Genomic DNA, 24,697 nt, shown 5'->3' with positions numbered 1-24,697 from the left:
ACACTTGAGGCCCATGTTCAGTTGGGCTTCTTGTGAATGGGCTATTCATTTCTCAGTCTCGCGAGTAGCTTTTGTATTCTACCCACCCTCTATCGAATTGAATAGACTCATTGGTGGTTTTTGTTCGGTTTCTACCATCGTAGAGAGGGAAGATTGACGAAAATCTGCAGAGAAGTAGTGAAAGAAGGTTGCAGGTGCTTGAGGATGGAAGTGGAGGGCTCCTTGAAGAAGATGATCGCGACACAAGAGGAGATGGTGGAAAACAAGGTGCCTATACCTTACAGGGACCAATGCGCTCATCTTTTGATTCCTCTCAACAAATGCAGGGTTGCGGAGTTCTATCTACCTTGGAAGTGTGAGAACGAGCGTCACTTCTACGAGAAGTGCGAGTACGAACTGGTTATGGAGAGGATGCTCAAAATGCAAAAGATTCGGGAAGCGGAGAAGCTCAAACAGCAGCAGAAACAGGGAATTGGGTTGATTCCTAGCAACGCAACTGCTTAACGGGTCAGTTTCTGCTCTCTGATTTAGTGTTGGTTGTGCTTGGATGATTAGAATCAGATCCGACTCAGGTGTCTAATTGGGAAAAAATCAGATTTTTTTTTTTTTTTTTTCTCAGGGTTGTTTTGTCTCTGGTCATTCCTATCTTCTTATGTCGGATAGGTGATAGATTAATTATGCTCTCACGATTGAAAATTCGGGGGCTTTGTCTTAAGCAAAAAAAGCTTGTTTTAGTTTCCTGCTATGTTCTTTCCTCTGTATTTTGATTCAGTTGATTAAGAAAAAAGAAGAAGAGGAAGAATTTCACCCTACTTCACATCCGCCTTCTTAATACTTGTTTATAATGATTTGGTTGACATACTAATGATTCTCAAAGCGATGACTTTTGGTCAGAGATTGTCTGGAAAACTGGTGTAGAGTTTCAATATATTAAAGTGGAAAACAAGGAGATAGCTATCAAAAATAATTTCTCCAAGAGAAAAAGGACTATCGGATAATTCTACCAACTGACCTTATGGATTCCTAAAATGGCACCTGATGAATTGATGAAATCATTGGCTTCTTCCATTTGCTCCTTGAAGTGTTTTCCATTCTAAAACCCATAGCTGCTCCCTGGCCTCTGAAATCGTTCATTTATTGGAGCTTTGTCATCTTCAGTTCTCTTGACACCCAAACAGCACTTAAATCTGATTATTTCCGTGATGAGAGAATGGTTAAACTCACTGGATCCTCAATCAGCTTCAAACCCAACGTATCTTGTTTGCTTGAGTGAAATATATTTGAAGAAAGAGCCAGTGAGGAGTGTTGTTTACTTCAACACCCCAACCCCCCACATCCCCCTCCCTCCTCATCACCACATCCAAGGGTTTAAATGAGTCTCTGTAAATTGTTGTCATGCGAAAGAGCAAAAAGTCTCACTTTTGTGGGACCACAATGAAGGGAGCGATATGTACTAAAAGCATTCTCTCATTCGCATCTTTTGGGTGACTCTATGGCCCAGGACTGAACCTGGGTTGCCTCTACATCTGTAGTCAAATTTAAGTTTGAGCTGTCCAATTGGATTGGGAGATTATTGAAGGACAATTTCCATCCTAATATCGGTAACAGAGAACACTGCTCTCTGATTCTCCCTAGGCATAGAACTAGAAATTTGACTGAAATAAAGAAGCTTATTGGACCGATGGTGCATGATGTCACTCACCACCATTTTGATCTCAAAGTGCTCCATCAGTTGTAGTCATGCTAAAGTAGCTGAATTTTGTGAACTTGCTTTTGTGCTTCTGATGTAAACGGAATCTAATCTCCTCAGTGACATGATCTGATGCAAGTTTTCAAAATGCATACATATTTGCACCTGTTTTTAGCAGTTGGGCTTGGAGGAAAAATTTCTGTGACATATCCTGACCAGGAGATATCCTTTAGATGGGAACAAAGCAGGTTTTTGTGAGGCCTACTGGAAAAGGGTCTTTTCCCTGGCATGTTGAGATTTCTGATGCCTTTTGGAAAGGCTTTTCTCTGGCATGTTGAGAGACTGAGATTTGAGAAAATTTGCTGTTTGATAAAAGGGTTGTAATTCTGAAGTAATAATCTCATTTTACAAAAAAAATATTGGAATACGTTGTGCCCTCTCATGTTCTCAAACATGCTTTTTGAAATTCTGTGCCCTTCTGAGTGAATGGTTGGAATTTTGCTCCCACTAAAGTAAGATTTGTTGTCTGGTGCTTGTTCATGTAGCTCAATTGATCTTGATAGAATTAAGTGATGCACATTTTTCTCTAGAAGAAGATTGTGTAATTATTGCTCAACTTGATTTCTTTGAACTTGCATCAAGAAACTGTGCATTTTCATTCTATTCAAGTTATCTTTAAGGTCCTTCATGTCTGGTGCAAGGCTTTTCAAGCTGGTTCTCTAGAGCTGTTCTCATAGCCCATCATTGTCTTCACTTGTGCTGTCAACTTGCATTTTTGTGAAGCTTGAGTTCGAGAAGAGATTTTTTGGAGAGCTTATCATAATAGTGTTTTTTGTGAAAAAAAATCCTGGCTGCAGTAAGGCCCAAAGGGAGAACTCATGGCTACTCTGTTTATCAAACTGCCAGCCTTAAAGCTTTACTCTATTATCTCATATTTCTCTATATGTGGGATCAAATCGTCTTGCATTGGTATCGACAGACCTAAATTCCTTTATGTAAGGCCTCTCTCTCTCTCTCTCTTCAAGATTGGTTGCATCAGTTGATGCTGCCTCATTCTAAAGAGCAGCATAGCCACTGGCTATAGCCGCTTCTTGTTTAATGTCAATAGATCCTTGCATAACACAGTCAAATTGAGAAGAACATTACATTTTGTTTGTAACCAGGGTCCTTCAGGACACAATGGACTGTTCCATGATGGATCTGTTCTCTCCTACTACTTGTGTCCATTTGGCATTGCTAAGAATCTATGGAGATCCTGCCCATTTTGAAGTGGAAGGAGGCTCAACTGTAATTAGCTACTGGTGCAATAAGAGCTCAGATATCTCACAATGTTTTTGGTCCATGTTTTCTGACATTCATGACATTTACAATGAGTTGCAAATTTCTTGGTTTGACACACCTGATCTGCCTATATCATTTGGACTCTCTTGCTAGGCAGGGGATGGAACAATAACTTTTCATTGCTAGATGCCTGGGCTCTTGACCAATGTGACTCTTTGTTTGCTGTATTGCAGTCATTGCTTTGCACTGGTATTCTCCTTGTTTGCTGTTTAAAATGAAACTCTCCCTTCTCAAAGAAAAAAAAGGAGGATATCTGTTGTACTCATCATATCTGTTGGTTTCTTCAATAGAGGAATCCCGATTGAAAAGCTTTTGGACCAGTGCGTGATGAGTATCAGATGTCATATACATGCTCTCTTTTATTGAAAGCTCATTTCATATACTTTTTCTCATTATCTGTAAATATTTCCCTGCTTCATCATTGTTATCATGGCCCAATCTCACCTTTGTTGTGGCTGGTTCGATGAAATCTTTCTCCTCCAAGTGGTTCTGTCCTTAGGTTACGACATTTTCCTGATTGTGTTTCAAGTCTTTCTTCATCATTTCACTATATGCCATTTCAGCTGTCCACTATGTCTTGATGGTCCTGCAACTAATAGTAACTAGAATTTGCTATTTGGCACTGCTTTTAAACATGCTGAAACAAACTCTGACCACCTTCTCTTTGTTCATGTTGGTTTATACTGTTACAAAGTGTTCTCTAGCCCATTCAATTCTAATTTTGTGTTTCCGTGTTTACTACCATTAATCATGATATTTTCATATATGTACCTTCATTTCTTTTGGTAAATGTTACTTCTTCGCTATCAGTCGTTTTGCTCTAACTATTTGACAGCCATTCTTGTGATTGTTGTTATCACTATAGCCTTGCCTTAGTTTTGTTGGAGGCAACTGCCAGAATCTGTCCCCTCCATTCTAATCTATCTTTTGCTTACCTATTGCCTGGTTACCCTACTTCATTTTTTCCATTATTTTCATCCATGTGATTTTCTGTTTTTGTCTCTGTCTTATTGGTCTGTCCACTATCTTGTAGAAATCCCTACTTGAAGGTGCAATGATATGGTTTAGTCAAACATGTTTCAACCATCTGAGATGATCCTCTTATTTGTCTCTTCAACTGGTGCTACTTTGAACTTCTTTTTGATACACCTACCTTTTTTTTTTTTTTTTGAATGCTATGAAAACAACATTTCATTGAGAAGAGCAGTATAGATGAAATTTCCAAGGTTGAAAGAAACTGAAAAGCTAAGAAGTTGGATACATGACAAGGTTTAGTCAAGGGGCAGTGCTCCCAGCCTAGGGATCAGTAGTGTTATTTGCAATGTGAGAGGTATAATCAAGAAGATGGTCCGACCAGATTTCTCCCCTGAGACCTAACTGACGCCTACTTCTAGATCCTGTTCTATAAGAAGGGATACAAGAAGTTGTTGATGAGAACTTTAGTCATTGGAAAAGGGCACCTCCGTTCTACTTATGGGAGTGACAAAGGTGGAAAGGAGTTGAGTAAACCAAAAAGATATTTTTGAATATTAATGTGATGACACACACATGGAAACAACTTGTTAGAAAGAATTGTTCTACGTGGAAAAATGAGTAAAAAAATCTTGAGTTTATTAGTTGGGAAAGAGAGTTCCTAACTTGGCTAATCATTTTGGGATGAGCTTTAGACCCAACTTCTAACATAGTATCAGAATAGGTGTTCAAAGATGGGCTTCTACCCCAGATTGTTCAAGTGTAGTTTTAAGAGCCAAAGAAAAAGGCTCACATCTGATGGGGAGTGTTGGAAAGAATTGTTCTGAAATTTTTTTTTGGTTTATTGGTTGGGAAAGAGGGTTTGTAACTTGGCTAGTTATTTTGGGATGAGCCTTGAATCCAACTTCTAATGCAACCCGTAGTTACGCCTCTCTTCCCACCCCCCTCCAGTTTGCTTCTCCCCATGTGAACATTAAGATAAAGGTTCCATCCACAACTCCCAAGGAGACTTCGTGAGTTATTATGATAAGTGTATGCAAATCATATTTAACACTAGAATCTAGTAGGACATTCATAAATATTTTTGTCTTTCTTCATTTGCAGTACGCTGTGCTCCTCTTCTGAAGATTTTACTTTTTCAAAGGCAACCTTTCATTTCATGAAGCAAAGACTACCCTATCAACTGTCTTTTCTTTAGATTTTCTTGTCATCTTTCTATTGCATATTATAGTGACACCACGCTCTTTCAACCACGTACCCATTACATTTTGAGCTACATCCTTCTCATTGATTGAAAAATGAGCATATGAGGAGGAAAGAGTCTCTTTTTGGTGGAATTTGGCCCTTAAAAACTCCACCTTTGTTGTTGAGCTAAAGGGTATTAGGAAGGTGCTTCTATGAATACTTAAAGCAACATTATTTTATTTATCCTGGGAGATACTAATACAAGTGGGGATTGTTGTAAAACATTTTAATAATTAGTGCCTTTGTGGATCTATGAGTGAGAAAATGTATGGGATGTCCAAGGTGACAAATTTGTTGTAACCATGGTGATGAACTCCAATCCATGCTGGGTTTTGTAAATTATTGGTTAATAGTTGGAATCTGGTCTTCAGAATTTAGTGGTTCTTAAGATACATGAATGTGATGTAAGCTTGTTAAATACCTAGTAAATGGAATGAAAACTCTGGTGCCGATAAAATATGGAAAGCTAGACCTTTACATCTATTCTATATACTTGTTCAACTAATCCAAGACTAATACTTCAAACTGTGCTCCACAAGCTTTCACTAATACTAATCCAAGAGCCCACCATGGATATGTGACAATGTTTGTTGAGGCCTACTCCCAGGCTTTCACACTAGAAGGCATCTCTTTTCTCTGTTGTGACAGCTCTCACTCTATAACCCAATAGCACTTTCCATACGTCACCTTGAGATTTGAACCATATATAGTTTTTTCAATAAATCACTCACCCTGAGATTCTGATAATATGCTTGATATATTTGAAGCCAAATAAGTACCTAGCCAATATGCTAATAGATCCATAGCTATAGAATATGGAGAGTTTGGTGATTAAAACCTATCCCATATTAAGGTTCACCCAATGTGATGCTGATACCATAGATTGGACCCTTTAGGCTCGTAACTGACCTCTACAGCTAAATATGAAACCACTTGGACTAGTGTAGGAGAATGTGGTATATTAAATGAGTATATTAGATAGGGTCTCTAACAAGGTCCGGATTACTGTATTTAAATGGCATAAAGGCCTTCACCTAAACAAGAGACTATGGCTCCTGTAAGAATTCAGTTACTCCCTGAACTTGCTTTCTTCTGGCCTATTATGCATTTGCTGCTAAACACTCTCTTTTTTTCTTTTCTTTTTTTGATTTTTTTGAGAGGGGCGTGGCGCGATTCGAAGTCGCGACCTACACATCTAATGTAAACAGAATACCACCAGACCAAACGGCCATAGGTCTGCTATACACTCTCTTCTCAAGCAACTCTCTGATACCTATTTTGCAACGGATATTGGTAGTGGGATTAGTGGTGCAGTTCTATCCACCTTTAACAGCTAGGTGCTTATGATGGAAGACGTATTAAACCATAGTATCTATATGCTCTCTGCTTCCATAACTTTTCAATGAGATTTCTGCACATTCTTGCATGCCTTATGCTGCTCCAATAAATTCTTATGTTTGTTTTGTGCTGAAGGAGAAGTGAGTATTATGAGTGTCACTTTGCTCCATCTTTTACATTGACAACACATCTCTTATAACAGTATATGGGTTCTGTTGACTTCATCTCAGGCTGTTCCTATTGGACCATCCAATGTAGCAGTTGAGGATATAACTTTTTTGTGTTTTCTCTGTTATAAGATGTTATTTCACCATTTTTTAACAGAAATATAAGTTTGTAAATTTGGTTTTTGTAAAGTAGATAGATGGAAGAGGGATTGAAGAGGAAGGTGAAGACATAAGAAGAAGAGAAGAGCAAATGGGTCTGCGAGATGCAGCCAACTCAATGGGGGAGAAAAGTTGACCCAATCCTCTTTTATTAATTTCATTTAAGTAATTTTACAACTTGACAAAAATGCTCCTCATAAGAGGACTCGTATAGCAAAGAGTACAAAGACTTGGGCTATGTTTGGAACATAGAAAGTGGAGAGAAAAGAAAAGAGGTTTATTTTATCTTTTTTGGATGCCTATGGAAAATGAGAGAGAAAATAGAAGAGAAATATATTTTCTCTTGTTTGGATACACGTGGAAAATGAAAAAGAAAAAGAAATAGTAATATTTTAAAATTTTGATGATTAAAATTTTCTCTCAAGTTTCTATTTCTTTTATTTTCTTCAGATTACATAATTTTGCGAAGAGAAAATTTATCAACTCAGTGAAAAAGTGATTTTGTCTCTTATTTTCTTCTCTCAATGATTCTTTGCTGCCAAACAACAGAAAATATATTTTTCTTCCCTTTTCTTTTCTTTTCTGTGGGTTCTAAACAGGCCCTTAAGCATCCAGACTTTACAAGTTCAACCACACCAACTTTAAACTACTAATCTGGGCCACCTTCGCTACAATATTACAGGACTAACCACACATGAAATTACTGAAATATCTGAACCTCAAACAGTTTTTAGTAGAGCTCTCAGATATATATTTTGATATTATGTTCCTTCCTCACATGGCAGTAGCTTACGTTCAGCTTGTGGAAATCGGTTCCTTTAATCCTACATAAAACATGAAAAATTCAAGCATTGAATGTTTCTAGTATAAATAATTTTTTTTCTGGTGGCCTGGTCTCTTTGGGCGGCCAGAGAGGCTTGTGGGGGGTGGGGGGGGAGGGGGAGGGGAAACTACCTCTTGTGATGATGTCTTCTGGTGTTAAAACTATTACTATTAGATTACTAACTTGTCAAACTTGTCATTGATCATCTGTACCAGAGATAGAAACGTCAAACTTCAGCTGTATGCTGGACAGAGCCGGGGAACTTTTTTTTCTTTTTATTGACATTGAACTGTGAAAGTTGCAAGTTTCAAAACTCATTGTCAAGCTGTCTATTAAGTTTGCTCTCCGTTTTGTTTTTGAAACAGGGATTGGAAGGAATCCAGAAGTGACATTTGTGGGCGGACCAATGTTTATCTGAAACATCCCATATGGACAATTAAATTGTGTTTTCTTCTCAAAATAACTCTACATTTTGGAGACTATGGTGCCTTTCTTCCTTTCTCATCTTCTTTTGCTTTTGATATATCCAATTTTCAGCTACTGGAGTATGAACCTATGGATTTGAACCCACCCTATGGTGAGAAAAGACTTCCATTTCTTGTCATATTATTTGACCTCAAAATGCAATATCTTTGTATCATTTAGGCCTCTTATAATCGAACCTTTTTAACATTCATAAAGACTGCAAAGATATGTTCTAGCCTTGCAGCCGTATATTGTCAACAGGATAACAGAACCATGTAGCATCAGGCAATGGACTAGACTGCACCTTTTTCTAAGCCGAACTTTGGGAAAAAAGAAAAAAGTGACAAAATCCTGAACAAGAATTTGTGTTTGGCAATGATTCTGTCTCTGCTGGTACGGCAGTATTTTCCATGTCCTGAAAAGGTCTTGTTGTTGTTTTGTGCTGTTGGCTGTTCCCCTCAAGAATTTGGGCTGTGGAGAAACGACAGTGGGAAAACTGCATAATCCCCTCGTGATCAAAAAGAGGCCTGGCGTTTCTGCCAAAGCCACTGACCTTGACTATCCCAAACCGAACCACGGCAAGGCTGCCTGAAAGTCATTTTGCCTGAATGATGTTTGACGGAGTGCCCAAGAAAAAGGCCACGCCTTCCTCTTTCTCATATGAGTAAATGTCCAGGAAAGTGCAAAATCTCCTCAGTCTTTTCGTTTTCATTACGATGGTTTGATTTCTGTCGACTGTGCTGATGTTTGTGAGAATTGTGATGCGCACGGAAGGGATAAAGGCAGGATCTTCAGATATCTCCTTTCACACCAACACGGAATCACGTCGCAGAAGGCTGCCTTTGCCTGCTTTAAGAATCCTCCTTCGGTTGGCTACCTGCCTGAAATTTCCTCGTGCTTGTACCCAAAAAGCTCTAAAAGTCTTCGGAATGTCGACACGCCAATGAAAGAAAAACAAAGAATTGAGTTGATAATATTCAATATGCATCTTAGCTGGGCCTCCTTGCAAAAGAACTGGAAAGCTATTAAAAAAAAAAATTGAGCAGGAAAAGGGACCGCAGGCTCAGTTGATGTGAACCATACTTCGAAATATTCAAAATCTACTACAAGTTCAATTGGTACCGAGTGGGAGTTGAATCAAGATGAAGCAATAATTATCGATACATTCGAAGTACATAAAAGAGTTGGAATTTTATTGATGCTCACCGAATGGCCTTTCGTTTCCCACGGTCATTCTCGTATTGACATTTTCACAAACAGTTGGAATTATTGATGCTCCCCTCCTCTTTCTTTTTCAACCTGAAGAAGTCGATGCATGATTGCATTAATTTAATACAAACTGATAAGAATCCCAAGCACAAAGAAACAACATCTAGTAGCACCCAGAGAATGAGAATTTTAGGGATATTTAAAGCAGCTCCATTACCAAAGGAACGACCTTTGAGTTCACCTAACTTGGGAAATTTGTATAAAAGTGAAGCTTTTCAAGCATTCTGGTCCACCCTCTATTTTGTCCTGAACGTCTCATTCTCCTCACATGCATGGATGTGGCCAGTGAAAGCCAATAATACTCAGATGATGAGCAAAGTATCTTTTGACTAAATGGGATAGTTTAATGCAAAATGTGAACACATAGGAAATGACTATCTTTTCAAGATTTGGAAGATGAATCATAAAAGAATGGTTTGATTTCCACTGTCCAAATATCTACCAAACCAGCCATAACGGACCTAATGGAATCTGGGAACAACTTTTTTTTCATCTTGTTCAAATTAGTGATGCTCTTGTTCAGAGTTGGACTGCCACAAGTTGATCCTTAAATCTTTTCTTGGAAGCTGGATTATGGACTCAAAAAACTTTTTTTCATCTTGTTCAAAAGCACTGTATATGAATTCTTGAAGTCTACAGGTAAAACAATGATAAAATAAGAACCAGATTAGAGCAGCTCTCCTCCAATCACAAGTGATTAATGAATGAACACTCAGTTACAGTATAAAATGGGACATTCGAGGAGAACCGCTTGAAACAATTGCTCCTACTCATAGAGGCGGCAACAATGGAGAAGATGACAAATTGTAAAAATATTAAAAAAATTCTTACTTGGGCTCTGGTACAGCAATACTCGTCCGATGTGGTTGGCCTCTTGAAATGTATATATTTCCCAACTACATGACAATGATAGAACAATCGCTTTTGATATTTCAACATTAAGCCACTGTGAAGTAATTTGATTCATGCATCTCTAGATAAAAACAAAAGTTGGTCGAGTAAAGTTAGGTTCAAGTTAGCCTGACCTAAACTACAGCCATACTTTGAATTATGCCATTTTATTCAGGTGTGAAGGTTTGATGGTTATCTATCTCACCTGTGTTACTCTCATTTTTAGAAAGTGAGAGAATGTTACCTAATCAGGAATCAACAAAAATAAGTTTTTTGATCTGTTCAACCAGTTCTTTAGGACCAGCACACCACCTTTTCGTCAGCTAGCTTCATCCATGTCCAATCTACTTGCTGTCAACACCAAATTCTACATCAAATAAGAACAAATAAATCTTCACCCAGATTCATCACAATTAATTTATATATATATATATCTAGGAAAGATGTAATGACCAAGTAAAAAGATGAGATTATCTCAAATGCATTCCAGTCTGTAATCCCTTATTTCTTCCAATTATGGGCAGCATAATATGGTTATGCAGGCCTCCTTTCACCTAGTCAAATCAGAGGAGATTTCACGAGGGTAGCTACAAACAATGGCATCTTTGATTGCTAACCTAATCTGCAATCTCCTTCAGCAGCCATGCACTCTCCTCTCACAAACGTGTGGAGTACTCTATTGACTTCAAACAAAACATAAACCATGGGTCCCATTCGCCCTTTAGTACTTCATATTTTCAAACTTACTGTTTCCTTGAGAAACTTTTCTTTGCTTCACCTCGTTTTCTGAGTCCTGACAATATCACTAAGTTTTCAAAAGAAAGAAGATGACGACAATCACAGTAGCAGATTAAGAAATGTTAGATTCATGCTGTTAATGGGTTGGATCCTAATTGCAGAAGAAAGTGATCTCTTGACTAGGAAAGGTTAAGAAGACTCACCATGAAAACCCAGTAAAGGAAAGTGATCTCTTGACTAGGAAAGGTTAAGAAGACTCACCATTAAAACCCAGTAAAGGAAAGCTCGTGGTGACTACCTGCATGCATTTGTATTTAGCATGTTGATCTGGGTTTGACGTCATTTGAAGGGTCATTTATTGGCCGGCTGCCATGATCTAATGGCACTGATGAGCTCTGATCAGTATTAAAAACTACGACGCGGAGCAGATATCTCCTATTTCTGCTCTTCCCATTTTGCTGATGAAACTGGCCTTCAAGCGCCTTCCCTGCAATTCTGTTTCAGAAAACTTTCCATTTAATTGTCTGGAATTTCTTATTTTAAATTAGAGATCTCAAGATTTGTTATTCAGATTTTCCTCATATGCCAGCGAAATGAAAAAAATTGCATGTTTACTCTCTGGTCTTTCCTGCTGAAAGAAGAAATAGACGATTTGGCCAAAAATGACTACAAAAGCAGTTTCATGGTCGACTCTGCGTCGCCTTAAAGGTGAATTTTCGTTTCATTTAATGAGAAAGGAAGAAAGGCTCATTTTTTAACCATTACTTGGCAATAACCACGTACCAATGCAATGAGAAAACTGTCCCGTAGCAGAACTAGAATGTCAAAGTGTGGACCGTCTCCATTGAATTGAAAGGTAGAAAAGAGAAAATGGGATGTATATTCTTCAAACCTGAAATTACAGAGGTGCTGTCAAACCTCAAACGTCAATAATGATTTTTTTGGGCTACAGAGACGAAGCACCCAATGAAACCTCGCGAATCTGTTTCACTGCTGGTGGGTCAGAAGCAAAAGATTTATTTAATATTATTGCCCAACTGTCTCTACTAGGGGGTGCTAGTCCCAGGGAGGTACAAAAATCCAGTGGGGCTGACTCTAGAAAAAAAGAAATCGAATCGTTAAACAGGTTATGTGCAGGAAAAATGGTCACCGAGTGACCGTTCTTACCAGGTGAAGAAATTAAATAAATAATGGGAAGACGAACGAGAACGTAGTCGAAGTCATAAGTCCCAACGATAAATGACCCGTCGTTAGAAAACCGAGATGAAATTCTTCAGTCCAGTTTCCTCTCTCCGATTTATCTTCTCTATCTGGGTACTGTGCAGAATCCATGCATAGTCCATCCTGCTCCACCCCATCAGACTGTCCCTGAAAGGTCCCTGTACAGCTGATAACTTAATTCGTACCCATCGTAAAAAAGGAACTGAACAACTGAAAATGGATTTGAGCAAGCAAGGATTAGGAAGGAGCAACGAGCGAACGACTTCAGCCAATGCAATCCCCATCACACCCCGGTTCCCCATGCAGCCCGTCTCTCTGCACACGCCAAAAAACCCGGCGTCCTCGAAGCCACGGTCCAGTCTAGGCGATCACTCCTCAACCTTCTCTCTCTAGATCCTACATTTCTTCTTTCCAAGAAAAGAAGCGTAACCGGGGGCCGGAGCAGATGAAACAAAACCCGGGAATGAAAACAGGAGAAGGGGGGGCATTAATGGCGGAAAAAAGTTTTTGTAGGGACGTGAGCGTTGCTGATGATCATCATTCCGCCTGCAGGAATTCCCATCATTCCATCACGGCAGCTCTCTGCCACCCGCGTCTCCAACGATGGCGATGGGACGAGAGACAAAAGGAATTTAAGAGAATAAGTTTGGGGATACTGAGAGACGGCACTAAAGAAGAAAGACAGAAAACTCTGAGTAGAAAGGCCAGCCGCTGCGGCACCAGTAGCAGTCGCAGCAGGGGGTGTCTCGAACTCTCCTCTCCTCTCCAAACCCAGGAGTGAATCCCAAGAAGAAGGACCTGATTTGACGTTTCTGCCCTCGCCCTCTTCTCTCCGCCTTCCTACGGTCACAGTTGCTACTTGCTTCCGTGCGCCGTGCGTGTGGCATTCCCCTTCTCGGGCCCACCTTACTTACCTTCTATTTTTTTAGATAATAAAATAAGATATTTATAATAATATTTAAAATATTTACCTTAGGTTTTATTAAATTCCATGCACATAACAAACGTGGTCTAGTAAAAGAATGTTCCATGTGACATGACATGGCTGGCAATGGCATCGAATTTGCCATCCCACGGTATCGAAATAAAAGGAATGTTCGATGGACATCGACCACGTTCCCGTGACGTGCCCACGCCATGTTCATGAAATAATATATTAAGCTGCACACATGATCAACCCAATGTGACTCGCCCCGGTTCGATCCGACCCGCCGTGTCAGAAAAAAAATAGTACAAACATTAGGCAATTTCGTCCTATTTTTCTTTATTGCTATTTACTCCTTTCAATTTCAATTATTCCAAAAAAAATTAAAAAAATTGTTGCCTTTGCGTTTCAGGTCAGACCCTCCCTTCCTTGTCCGTGACATTCTTCTCTTTTCCTGTTTTATCCTTCACCACTCCCACAAATTACACCAAATGTAGAGAAAAAGCGGGTGTATCAACTTCGTATTAATGTGTATCAGGGGGTATACCCACCCTTAATTCCTATAATTTGTAGATGGGGTCATGGAGTCATGGGCACTATAGTAAAAGACAAGAGTCAACTGAGACTCCAAGATGAGTTATGTGGAGAAGTAAATCCCATTAATTCTTCATTGACGAATGGAGCCATAGAGGGATCCCCCTCCCTTCAAACTTTTAAATGGGTCAAATGTCTCTCTCTCTCTCTCTCTCTAGTCTTTTAAATTTTAATCAAATTTGGGTGTAAATGAAATCTTTTATGAAGTATTCAAATGGGACTCATCTTGTGATCTAGTTTTCTAACTAAAAATAAATGCTCATTTTCATTGAGTGACAAACATTGATGAACCGACATTTGTGGTTCACTTTGGCCCCATTCACATTTGTAGGACTCAATGTCCCTAGTGCAATTTTAAAAAAATAGGGGAAATATTTTTAAAAAATCTATTTATTTTTTTATTTTTTTCATTAAATAAATTTTGATCAAAGTGGGGTTGCCCCAAATTGGAACTTACCTTTTAAATTATTTTAATATATAATTTATTACATATTTTAAATTATACTTGCCCTACATAATACAAATACGTGAAATACATCAAGATACAATATCAAAATTTTAGGGGTCTCAATCGATACAATGCATATTATTATAAAGTATGTACTAAAATTTTTATGGTATACACGGGGTAAATCCTATTTAAGGGATATTTCTGAAAAAACCCACGTATTCTCTGATCCTCCATTGATCTTCGTCTTCTCCATATCTTCCTATTATCCCTATAGTAATAACCCGTGGCAAATTCCAAATCCTCCCAACGAATCCTTGTGTAAGATTAGGGACCGTAACAAGTTAAATTTATTGTATTTTCCTGCAAAATTAAATGTATTATCGGAAGAGATGGGGGGTAGAAAATGAAATTGGACTTGCACGGCTTTTTTCAAAAGTCGGCACCGCCTGATAGAGATGGACAAAAATGGAAAACGAGGAAGAAATCAGAATGGGGAGATCGGGCAGCAGCAGAGACCCGGCCCGAGTCCTAGGGTTCCTTCGGCTGAAGATTTTCTAGGGTTTTGGTGATCTACATGGTTGACTTCCCGTGACAGAAAAGGAAAAAGAGAGAGAGAGAGAGAGAGATAGAGAGAGAATGAGTTTAGAGATTTGACTGATTCAGAGTCGACTTAATCATTAATTAACGCAGAGGATTAAGAGGCCTCCATGACCAGAGAGAGAGGTTCTACACGGCTGTTTTCTTGTACTGGGTGCGAATTTTTTTATTGTTCTGTCATGGGCTTTTTGTGATCATGACGACGTTGGCATTCTTGGGTCAAAGCTATCTGTAATTATTTCGAGAAAATCAGAAGCTCGTGATGGGAATTTCTTTTGCAGGCGGGAGGGAGGAACATAGAGGGGAGAGAGGGGTTGTTGTTTCCTTTGCTATTTCGTGGTCCTGCGCCTGTTTTTCTTCTTCTTCTTCTTCTTCTTCTTCTTCCGCTGCTGCTGTGGCTGTTTCTTCTCTTTCATCGTTGCTTTAAACGGCGACAAGTCATACGAGAGGGACAGACACGGGATATGTCACGGAGTTCGTCGACTGGGATAGTGCTTGAGAGGAGTTTTTGATTTGTGTTTGTGGTTCTCGTTCTGTAGGGGAGATACCCAGAAAAAAAGGTTTCTGTTGTTCAAAGGCGGAGAAGACATCTTTTATCCGTTGTCCAGTTCTTAGTTCTTCGATCGAAAGATTTTGCAGAGCTTTTGATTACTGAGACAAGTTTGTTGTAAAAACCTATTTTGAGAGGTGTGAAGAATGGGAAGTTGCGGGAGGAATGGTACTGTCAGGCAGTATGTCAGGTCCAAGGTGCCTCGCCTCAGGTGGACTCCTGATCTTCATCACTGCTTTGTTCATGCCATCGAGCGGCTTGGCGGCCAAGACAGTAAGTCTCTAGTGCAGATTTTAATTTTTTTCCGTTCTTCTTCCTTCCATCCTGATTGCTTTCTTCTTCCTTGAACGAGTTCTTAACTGTTTTTCTTCTTCCGTTTCAGAGGCCACACCCAAGCTTGTTCTTCAGCTCATGGACGTGCGAGGACTAACCATTTCACATGTCAAAAGCCATCTTCAGGTTTTTTTCCATTTCACACGCTTATCTTCTCTGAACCGAACCCAACAGTTCTTGCACATTTGACCCATTTGTTGTCTGCAAATGATCTCTTTGCTGTGATTTTGTTCGAGTGGATTCGTTTGTTCTTCTTTCTTACACATTTAATGCTTCTGCTTGTTGCAGATGTACAGAAGCATGAAGAGCGACATAAGCAGAAAAGGTATTGAATGACTTTCCTCTTTCTTTCTCTTTTTCCCGTCTGAGGGTGTTTTGTTAGGTAAATGGGGACATTCCCAATTTTAGTCTCCATTTATGTAAAAACAAGAACCTTTTTTTCTCTCGTGGCTGGAGAAGTCATTTTTGCCATTGTCGACCAAACCGACTGCTTCAGTCTGGATATCATAGTTGATTCGTTTCTGGACTGTGCGTAATCTCTTCTTCCTTTTATCAGGTTTCTCAACTTACAAACAAAAAGCAAACATTTACTCGCCCGCTGTCTTTAGTTTTCGGAGCTTTCTTTTATACCATGTCTGATTTTTTAATTTTTTATTTTCAAATTGTGAATCAACAAATATCTGATTTTACATAGTTTTCATCGGCAAGGAAAGAAAACGAAGCAGATCGACTGATTTACTCTTCTTGACGCAGATATACATTCGATCCAGCAAAGAAAATACTCTTCCGGTGAGAATGATGGCAATGCTGATGAGGACGATGATGGTTTCTTCACATCCCCAAAGCCTACAAAGGAGTTCATGTACTCTCCCGACCCTTCAAAAAGGTGAGCTTTTGCAGTTCACAGAAACACCCTTCCCCCCCTCATCCTCCATTTCTGATTCATTTACATATAAAACTCTCTTGTTTCTTTTCAGACAATGCATGGACAGCAGTGCCGTCTCTGATTGCTTGCAAAACCACCAAAGAATCTGCACGTCGGTCACCTCTTCGTACCGTTTTGATGATTATCTGCAAGCCCAGGCTGAGAAACTCGGAATAAAGGGGACGGGTTTCAGAGGCCAAAAAGATGCCGAGGCCGCTGGTAATTTGGCAGATCATCTTTCCAAGCTCAATGCATTAGGATACCTGATGGAAGAATCTCATGTTATCAAGGTAGACAGGAAGGAAAAAGTAGTCTTTCTCCGTTTCCTTTTCCGTTCTCTTGGGATTTTCTCTCTGCTAGGTAGCTTTTTGTCCTGCCTTTTTATTCTTGTCCATTTTCATGATTCCCTGATCGTCTTTCTTCCTCAATCCGATCTGGGGTTGCTAGGCTTGCAGTAATGTCCATTTTGTAAAGATTGCATGAACTTGACCATTCACCCTCGCTGTTGCGATAAAACAAAAAGGAGAATGATTTCTTTTCTGCCATTGTGTTGCCTCTTGTTTTCTTTCCGGTTTTAACACTGAATAGGCATCTGTTTTGTTTGACTGCTTTTGCGACTCAGACGATTCTGGACTCTCTTTTTTTTTTCCCGTTTACCAGTAAAAAGAATAGGCTTTCTTTTTCTTTTCTGATCTTCAGAAAACCCGGTATTTGAAAATTCCATATAGTCTCAATTTCTCAGCAAGAATCTTTCTTTTCTTCTCTGCTGCATGCATGCGAGAGAACTTGAAATGGGTACTTGAACAATTTTGAGAAAAAAAAGTGAAGAAAATCGTTTAAAGTCTTTCGAGTGAGAATCCATTTTTGGTGGCAGATTGGAAAACCAGAAGAACAGCTGAGTCATTCACTGGGGAAGCGGAAATTGGCGGAGGGGAGACCTCATCATCAGCTTTTCTGGCAATCGTTTGATCAAGATAACAGGGAAGACGACGACGGGACCGGCGATTTATCATTGTCCCTGTCTCTGCAACCCAGACAGAGGTGCAACACATCATCTACCAGCGAGAACAGTGAAGGGTTGTCTTCTCCGACGAGGATGATTTACAAAGAATGCTCCAACTCCTATGCTGAAAAGAATGTTAATTTGGATCTCACAATCGCCATTTGTGGTTCTTATGTCGAACACATGTAAATTATTATCACTATTTTTCTTTTTGCCATTCTTGTTCAGTTCATCATCCCATGGTTTTTACATTCATATTTTATGATTTGAAATGTGATTCAAATCCTATGATAGCAAAACTTCCTGTGATTTCACTAACTATTTAATAATGGTTAAAATTTTATTTTTTTATTTTCCAGTTCCAATTAAGGAAAATACGTGGGCCTGGACAGGAAGAGTTCAATGACATTACCATGAATGCAGTGAAGTTAACAAAATTCGATTAGAATGGATAGAGACAAAAACAATAGAAAGTTGACACCAGCCATAAGATGAAAGATGAACATCAAAGAAACAGAAAACACTTATACTGAGGTGGTCTCAAGCTCCCAGAGTTTAAAGAATTGACAGTATCTGACAGAATATCAGCAATTTGAGAGCAGCTATTTCTGGGGTCTCTTCCAAAGATGCTAAACCATTCTTATTTTCACCTTCACCTGCTTTCACAGCTATACTATTACCACATCCAGCTTCCAAGCAAGAAAGTAAAGAATTGAAGGTATTTGGTGGCAGTATCATCACCAATATTGCCAGCTTTTCTGTTTGAGTTGTTCTCTTCTGAAAAGTTGGTATCTTCCCTTCTATCTTCTCCAAACATATTTCTCTTCTTTTAGCTGTAACATTCACATCAGATGATTCCAGTTTTTTCAGACCCATCAGAGGTTAATGAGATAGTCAGCAAAGCTCAAACTCGCACAATAAAAAACACATACAGGGCCGAGCTTTTAAAAACGAGCAGCAATGCCCTCTTCGTTTTCATTACTGTCAACCAAAGAAACAAGGACCAAGTGTACGGAGTCAAATTCAACTGGAAATAATTGTCTCTCGAGAGGCATAGTCTGCTACATCCGTGTTAGTTTACATCAAACCCTTTTTCAACAGTTGCGAATCCTTTTGCTTTTCACATTACTCCTATTTCGTCAAAAGAATTACAATTGGCAAACCAGAGTTAAGGCAGAGTTTTCAGCAATCGATGCTCGGTCTGGACTATTAGTTTTTTACATTTTTAAAAAAAAGGAAAATGCTAATTCTTTCCAAATTCAGAAGCTGAAGAAAAAACAGGATCTTACGAATAGTGCAGGTACTTGAGAAGGCGGAATGAGAGTTCTCCAACAAAGAAGAAGGTGCTTTGTAATCGAAGCGAGGAAGGCTTATCACTGTCGAATGCTGCTCCCATGGAGTCAAATCCTGATTGACTTCTGACCTTTTCGAGACTGCACTTTCTTCTACTATGATTCCTCTCTTTCTTCTCTCTCCAATTCAAGATCTTCTCGAGAGGGACAGAGATTGATGCTGGTCGTAGGATGCCTCTACCCTAAAGAGGAGCCACACAGTGCACCCATGTGGAGTAACTTCAAAATGGGCTCACAACGGCCCATTTTTTTGAGAGAGACGGGTTTTGATTGTACTCAAATTTTATTTTTTTAGAAAATTAACATTTTTAACTTCTTTTTCCATCAAAGCCAATCAAGATCTCCGCCAGACGCCTTCCGGTGATACCGGAGTAAAGATTATTCTTTCTATTCGAAGAAAAATGCTATTTGACTTCCCCCTTTGGCCAATTCGCATATTCCGCAAGTTCGGCAGCTTCCAGAATCACATATCGACAAAGATTAAGCATCGTTGCAGAAAACAACAGTCTTTGTGACGAATCTCACGTGCAAACATCGTCTGCATCGCCTAAGGCATTTGAGAGCCTGGGTGGGCGTGTAATGGTTTGTTTCATTGACACTATCGCTAGTTCCCAAGAGCTCTAAATAAGCTTCAACGGAGGTTTGCTAGAGTTCGAGACATTGCCAGAACGATTCTCGACCTCTTCTGCGGAAGTTGAAGTTAACCGTCTCTTGCTGCTAGTGCCACGTTCAAAACTGGAGCCGACCAAATTGTCTAGAGGGAAGTGCATAATACGGATACCGGTCAGATCATTAAGTGAACTGTCTGTATTTTCTGATTTGTATAACTATCCAAAGTAGAACTGCTTAGATTCTCTGAGATAAAGACGTTTAACATTGCTTAAAGAATGGAAAATTATCTTAATCCACTACTAAACGTGGCAAATGCTCCCACTCGTCACTGCTCGGATCACTTCCCACATAAAGTAACACAGCAGATTATCATTAAACAATTATCCCTTTTCAACACTGTGAGAGTCAGAAAGAATGATCCAATGAAGAAACCCAAACATGGCAATGCAACCTTTCAGGGCTTAAATAATCGTGAATTCATTATCCAAAAAGAAACACCATTAATGGGATACGTAAGTCGGAGATTGTGATTGGGAGAAACTAGTAAATACGTAATTAAGAAAGAGAATTCGAAGAAGACGGTTCGAGAGTCTGAATGACTATGTGGTGAGAAAAGTGGAAGGAGACGTGGGTGAGGGCCGGCCATCTGTCGGAGATGTGGACGGGAAACCTCTGAAATCTGAACCTTTTTCCCCAAGTGACGACAAGAGCAGAAAGCTTTCTGGGTGCCCGATTTCCCACCGAGAAGCCTCCCTCCAATCGCCAGTAGAGAGCTGTGTGGACGATGACAGGTGTCAACTCTTGAGGTCCATAGGAGTTTCCACCAAGTGATAATGTTATCTTCGGCTTTCCACATTGGCTCGCATTGTCCACGTGGTATTTCACCGAATTTTTTGGGATTAAGAAGAGCCGCTGATCATTGGATAAGTGGACGGAAATTGGGTTGGAGGATGAGTTTTGGAGGAATGGAGAACTGGGTAGAATCCTTCTTTGCTTGTGTGGAAGATGGTGACGGGATCATAGGGGATTCTTGACTTTTGTCCGGTATAGTAATGGTGGGGGTGGCGTAGAGCGGAGAGAGAGGAGACGAATTGGTTTATATTCTTTGCATTTGCTCGGATGCTGATAGCAATCTCTGAATCGCGGCGGATAAATTGATGCCATGTGAAGTTTGTTCCAGTAAAAATCTTGTTGTCATCTGTGATAGCTTTTCCCTCTCAGGAAGGCGGGCTTTTCTTTGATATATGTAGTGGGTGAGATGTCTTTGTTTGAACATTGAGGAAATTTTGGAGGTAAGGTTTCGCAAGAGAAATCTTTGCGACAGACGGAAGAAGAAATTTACTGGGTTGGTTCCAGCTCCTCCTTCCATTTTCTCTTTCTGTTTACTGTGAGTCCACAAAGATATCGAGCTTCTTCGTTAGACCTTTTCCTTAGGTTTTTGCTTCTGACTAGAGCTGCTTTCTCCTATCCTGTTTTTGTGAAGAGGATACGAGAAGAATCGACTTTCCCAAAAGGGAAGGAAGAAAGGGAAAAGAAGAGATTCGATATGTCTTCCACTATATTATGGGCGGCTTCACCTTTGGAACTTTCAGGTGCTCTCGGGTTTTCAGATTCGATTCGTGAAGGAGTTCGAATTGTAGACAATACAGGGTCTCTGATTAAAACACCGTGTACTAGATATGATGAGAGAGTGAAGGGCAGGAGGTCCAGATGGAGTTCTTGCTCTGTAAATGCTGATCTCAAGTATGCTTGCACGGGGTTTGGCCCAGAAAACACTGGAAGTTTTCCCATCTTTTCGAGCTTAGTTGCAACTCCAGCTGGTGAAATCGCCTTGTCATCTGAGCAAAAGGTTTATGATGTGGTGATCAAACAAGCAGCTTTGGTTAAAAAGCAGCTGAGGTCTATCGATGAGCTTGATGTGAAACCGGAGATTATTGTTCCAGGGACCCTTAATTTGTTAAATGAAGCTTATGATCGCTGTGCAGACATCTGTGCAGAGTATGCCAAGACATTTTACATGGGTATGTCGAAGTTTTCGAGCTGCTTTCATTTGAATTATAGAATTCGATTGGTAAAATGCAAGTCGTGCCAAGTGATGCAGACCCTATCAAATTCTTAAATTCTTGTTTCTTTCTCCTCTGTAGGAACCATGCTTATGACCCCAGAAAGAAGGAGAGCTATTTGGGCAATATATGGTATGTGTGATGTGCCTATATTTCATTTCCATTACACAATCCCTCTCCTTTGGTGATGGCTTCCTCTTTATGCTTTGCAAATCTGACTGCCTTTTAACATTGAAAATATGGATTGTTGCTCTAAATCAGTAATTGGAGAGTAATCATCCATTCATCTTCTAATGTTTTCCAAGATACTGGGAATCCTGAGTTCTTACTTCTTCAAGTGCTTGATCTTCCTTTTAAGCAGTTTAAGTCAGCTGGTACAAAAAAATTCAATCAGATACAGAATCCACTAACATTATCAAGTAACTAATACTTCAAAAGATGACATACTTACCTTCTTAAAAGATGAAACACCGAAGTAGAAGGTCTAAGTAACCAAAGCATTGGCCAGAGCTGCTAAGAATTTCCATTTTCATCTACAATTCTGTGTTTAAGCAACAGATGGGTCCTCTCCATCTTGTCAAATCACCAGGATGTGCATTAATTTATTCTTTTGATTCTCTTGACTGGTTTTAAAATGGTTTAACGTCTGCAAATGTGCAGTGTGGTGCAGGAGGACAGATGAGCTTGTGGATGGGCCCAATGCTTCTCATATTACACCAACAGCTCTAGACAGGTGGGAGAAAAGGTTGGAAGACCTCTTTGGAGGTCGTCCATATGATATGTTTGATGCTGCTCTGTCAGATACAGTCTCAAAGTTCCCTGTTGATATACAGGTATTTTTGTCCTATACCAGGAATATTTTTCTTTCTGTAATTTGTACCTTATATATTCAGTAATTGTTATTTTGGCTTTTATGGACCTTTGCATTGTTAAAGCATCGATGTCAGCATTCTTTTATACTCAAAAAGAGGTGGCCATCCTCACAATTTCATCAGTTTATAGAAGACAGATCAACTTTATATGCTCTGTAAATAGTGGAAACGAGTGTGGATTGAGCCCTTGGCTTGATGATTCATTTGGCTGTCTCTTTATTTGGTGCTTTGAGTAACTACAACTACCATAAATTCCAACTACTAGAATTAACACTGTAATTGTGGATTAATCAACTACCCAATGCGCATAGTAGCTACCAGACCTGTAGTTTACTTGCATCCTGTTGAAGATTGTCCTTTCAATTCTGCTTGCTAGCTCTTGCTCCATTTGCCTTACCAAATAGTTTCTGATTTAACTGAACTCTGTCTTTCAGCCCTTCAAAGACATGATAGAAGGAATGAGAATGGACCTCGTCAAGTCAAGATATAAGAATTTTGATGAGCTCTATCTTTATTGTTACTACGTGGCTGGAACTGTCGGATTAATGAGTGTTCCAATCATGGGCATTGATCCTAATTCTCAAGCATCTACAGAAAGTGTCTATAATGCTGCTTTAGCATTAGGACTTGCTAACCAGTTGACAAACATACTGAGAGATGTTGGAGAAGAGTTAAGTATTGAAACTCGATAATAACAGGTCCCCGGACAATCCAGAAAAGACTTCAAATTACTGTCTGTTTTTTTTTTTTTTTGGTTCCAAATTCAGCTTCAAGTAAAAAACATGGGTTCTTCTCCATCATCTTATGTTTGTTAATCATTATTCAGTGCACGAAGAGGAAGGATCTATCTTCCACAGGATGAGCTATCTCAAGCAGGGCTTTGCGAGGAAGATATATTTGCAGGAAGGGTAACAGATAAGTGGCGGAGTTTCATGAAAAACCAAATCAAAAGGGCAAGAATGTTTTTCAAAGAAGCAGAGGAAGGAGTAACAGAGCTCAACCCAGCGAGTCGATGGCCGGTGAGAAAACTATCCATCTGGGTGCCAAAGTAGCTACCGAGTTGCTAAAATCTCCTTCTCAATCGGGTAATAATACCCTTAAATGGCTGACACTGATTCGATTTGCACCATTTTTTGCAGGTATGGGCCTCCTTGCTTTTGTACAGGCAGATACTGGACGAGATTGAAGCCAATGACTACAACAACTTCACCAAGAGAGCATATGTTAGCAAAACAAAGAAAATTATGGCATTGCCCATGGCTTATACAAAATCTCTCATGAGCTCAACAAGAACACCTAACCTTGTGAAAGCATGACATAGAACTCTATATTTTTATTTGAATTGATATAAAATATACAGTCGAAAGAAGAGAAAAAAGAAGGGCTCGTATGTTATATATCAGTATTCAGAAATTTGAAAAAAAATCTGCTGTAAATCAGTAAACAGGAGAGAGGAAGTACTCCTGCAACAATTGAGCTGTTCATGTATACCATCAAATCTTTTTTAATGTTGAAAAATGAATTTTATTCGTTTAGGGCTGAGAAGGCAACTTGACACGGACAAGATCTTCCAATAACTGATACAACATAAAGAGTTATTCACCCAAGGTCCTCTAGCGCTGTTTAAGTTTCGAAACCAAACAAAATGAGATAGGAGGGGGGAGAAGAACTGTTACTCAGACGCTCTACTGATCTCCGAGAAGAATATTTTGTCTTCGAAAAGACTTCAGTTCCCAGATGTATCAAAGAGTCGACTTTTCCACCCTTACATGATGTAAAGACATTTCAGTTGAAATTGCGAAGGTAGCTTGCCACTCAAGACCCTCCCTTTAGCCACCAAGAGCACGGAGGTATCCCAAATCCTCACAAATGGCGGACTAAACGGAGGAAAAACACACAGGCACGGAACTGTTTTAAGTGAAAATTATATGAATTGACCAAGTTGATCCTCTAACATTATTTTACATAAATAAATTAATTAAAATAACACATAAATGAATTAAGGAGGGAAGGGCCATGTATATAGGGGTGGCACCAAGCTAAACTTGTTCGTAAACTGTTCAAGCTCAACTAAAAAGAAACTCGGCTCAATTTATTTTTT

The 24,697-nt window shown here is 39.4% G+C and overlaps 3 protein-coding genes across 3 annotated transcripts; all 3 read left to right on the top strand.

Annotated features, from left to right (window-relative positions):
- Positions 1–121: 121 nt before the first annotated feature.
- Positions 122–8,424, top strand: LOC137939218 (NADH dehydrogenase [ubiquinone] 1 beta subcomplex subunit 7). Its single transcript, XM_068784445.1, has 2 exons — positions 122–507; positions 8,101–8,424. Exon 1 carries the CDS (start codon positions 205–207, stop codon positions 502–504), a length of 300 nt encoding a protein of 99 aa, XP_068640546.1. The 5' UTR covers positions 122–204; the 3' UTR covers positions 505–507; positions 8,101–8,424.
- A 7,158-nt stretch (positions 8,425–15,582) lies between these two features.
- LOC137939576 (myb family transcription factor MOF1-like) lies at positions 15,583–17,919 on the top strand. The gene is made up of 6 exons (XM_068784852.1): positions 15,583–15,709; positions 15,819–15,895; positions 16,058–16,094; positions 16,511–16,655; positions 16,747–16,984; positions 17,569–17,919. The coding sequence occupies exons 1-6, from the start codon at positions 15,583–15,585 to the stop codon at positions 17,884–17,886; spliced, it is 942 nt and encodes a 313-aa protein (XP_068640953.1). The 3' UTR covers positions 17,887–17,919.
- Positions 17,920–20,568: 2,649 nt separating this feature from the next.
- On the top strand, positions 20,569–23,991 carry LOC137938631 (phytoene synthase 2, chloroplastic). The gene is made up of 6 exons (XM_068783601.1): positions 20,569–21,682; positions 21,806–21,856; positions 22,385–22,557; positions 23,031–23,266; positions 23,423–23,615; positions 23,736–23,991. The coding sequence occupies exons 1-6, from the start codon at positions 21,208–21,210 to the stop codon at positions 23,910–23,912; spliced, it is 1,305 nt and encodes a 434-aa protein (XP_068639702.1). The 5' UTR covers positions 20,569–21,207; the 3' UTR covers positions 23,913–23,991.
- Positions 23,992–24,697: the final 706 nt, after the last annotated feature.

The sequence above is a fragment of the Aristolochia californica genome, unplaced genomic scaffold (genome assembly GCF_029961685.1).
Source record: "Aristolochia californica isolate CCGP_79_NKW_82.1479 unplaced genomic scaffold, dmAriCali1.0.hap1 SCAF_8, whole genome shotgun sequence".
In the NCBI taxonomy this organism is placed as follows: domain Eukaryota; kingdom Viridiplantae; phylum Streptophyta; class Magnoliopsida; order Piperales; family Aristolochiaceae; genus Aristolochia; species Aristolochia californica.
Note: the sequence above shows the minus strand (reverse complement) of the source record. Positions and strands in the feature narration are given on the sequence as shown.

Excerpts from the sequence above, each read along its gene's own strand:
- LOC137939218 (XM_068784445.1), top strand. The coding sequence starts at position 205 with ATGGAAGTGGAGGGCTCCTTGAAGAAGATGATCGCGACACAAGAGGAG.
- LOC137938631 (XM_068783601.1), top strand. The coding sequence starts at position 21,208 with ATGTCTTCCACTATATTATGGGCGGCTTCACCTTTGGAACTTTCAGGT. Across the intron at positions 23,267-23,422 it reads CTGAGAGATGTTGGAGAAGA|TGCACGAAGAGGAAGGATCT; the intron begins GTTAAGTATTGA and ends ATCATTATTCAG. Across the intron at positions 23,616-23,735 it reads ACCCAGCGAGTCGATGGCCG|GTATGGGCCTCCTTGCTTTT; the intron begins GTGAGAAAACTA and ends CATTTTTTGCAG.
- LOC137939576 (XM_068784852.1), top strand. The coding sequence starts at position 15,583 with ATGGGAAGTTGCGGGAGGAATGGTACTGTCAGGCAGTATGTCAGGTCC. Across the intron at positions 15,710-15,818 it reads GCGGCTTGGCGGCCAAGACA|AGGCCACACCCAAGCTTGTT; the intron begins GTAAGTCTCTAG and ends CTTCCGTTTCAG. Across the intron at positions 15,896-16,057 it reads ATGTCAAAAGCCATCTTCAG|ATGTACAGAAGCATGAAGAG; the intron begins GTTTTTTTCCAT and ends TGCTTGTTGCAG.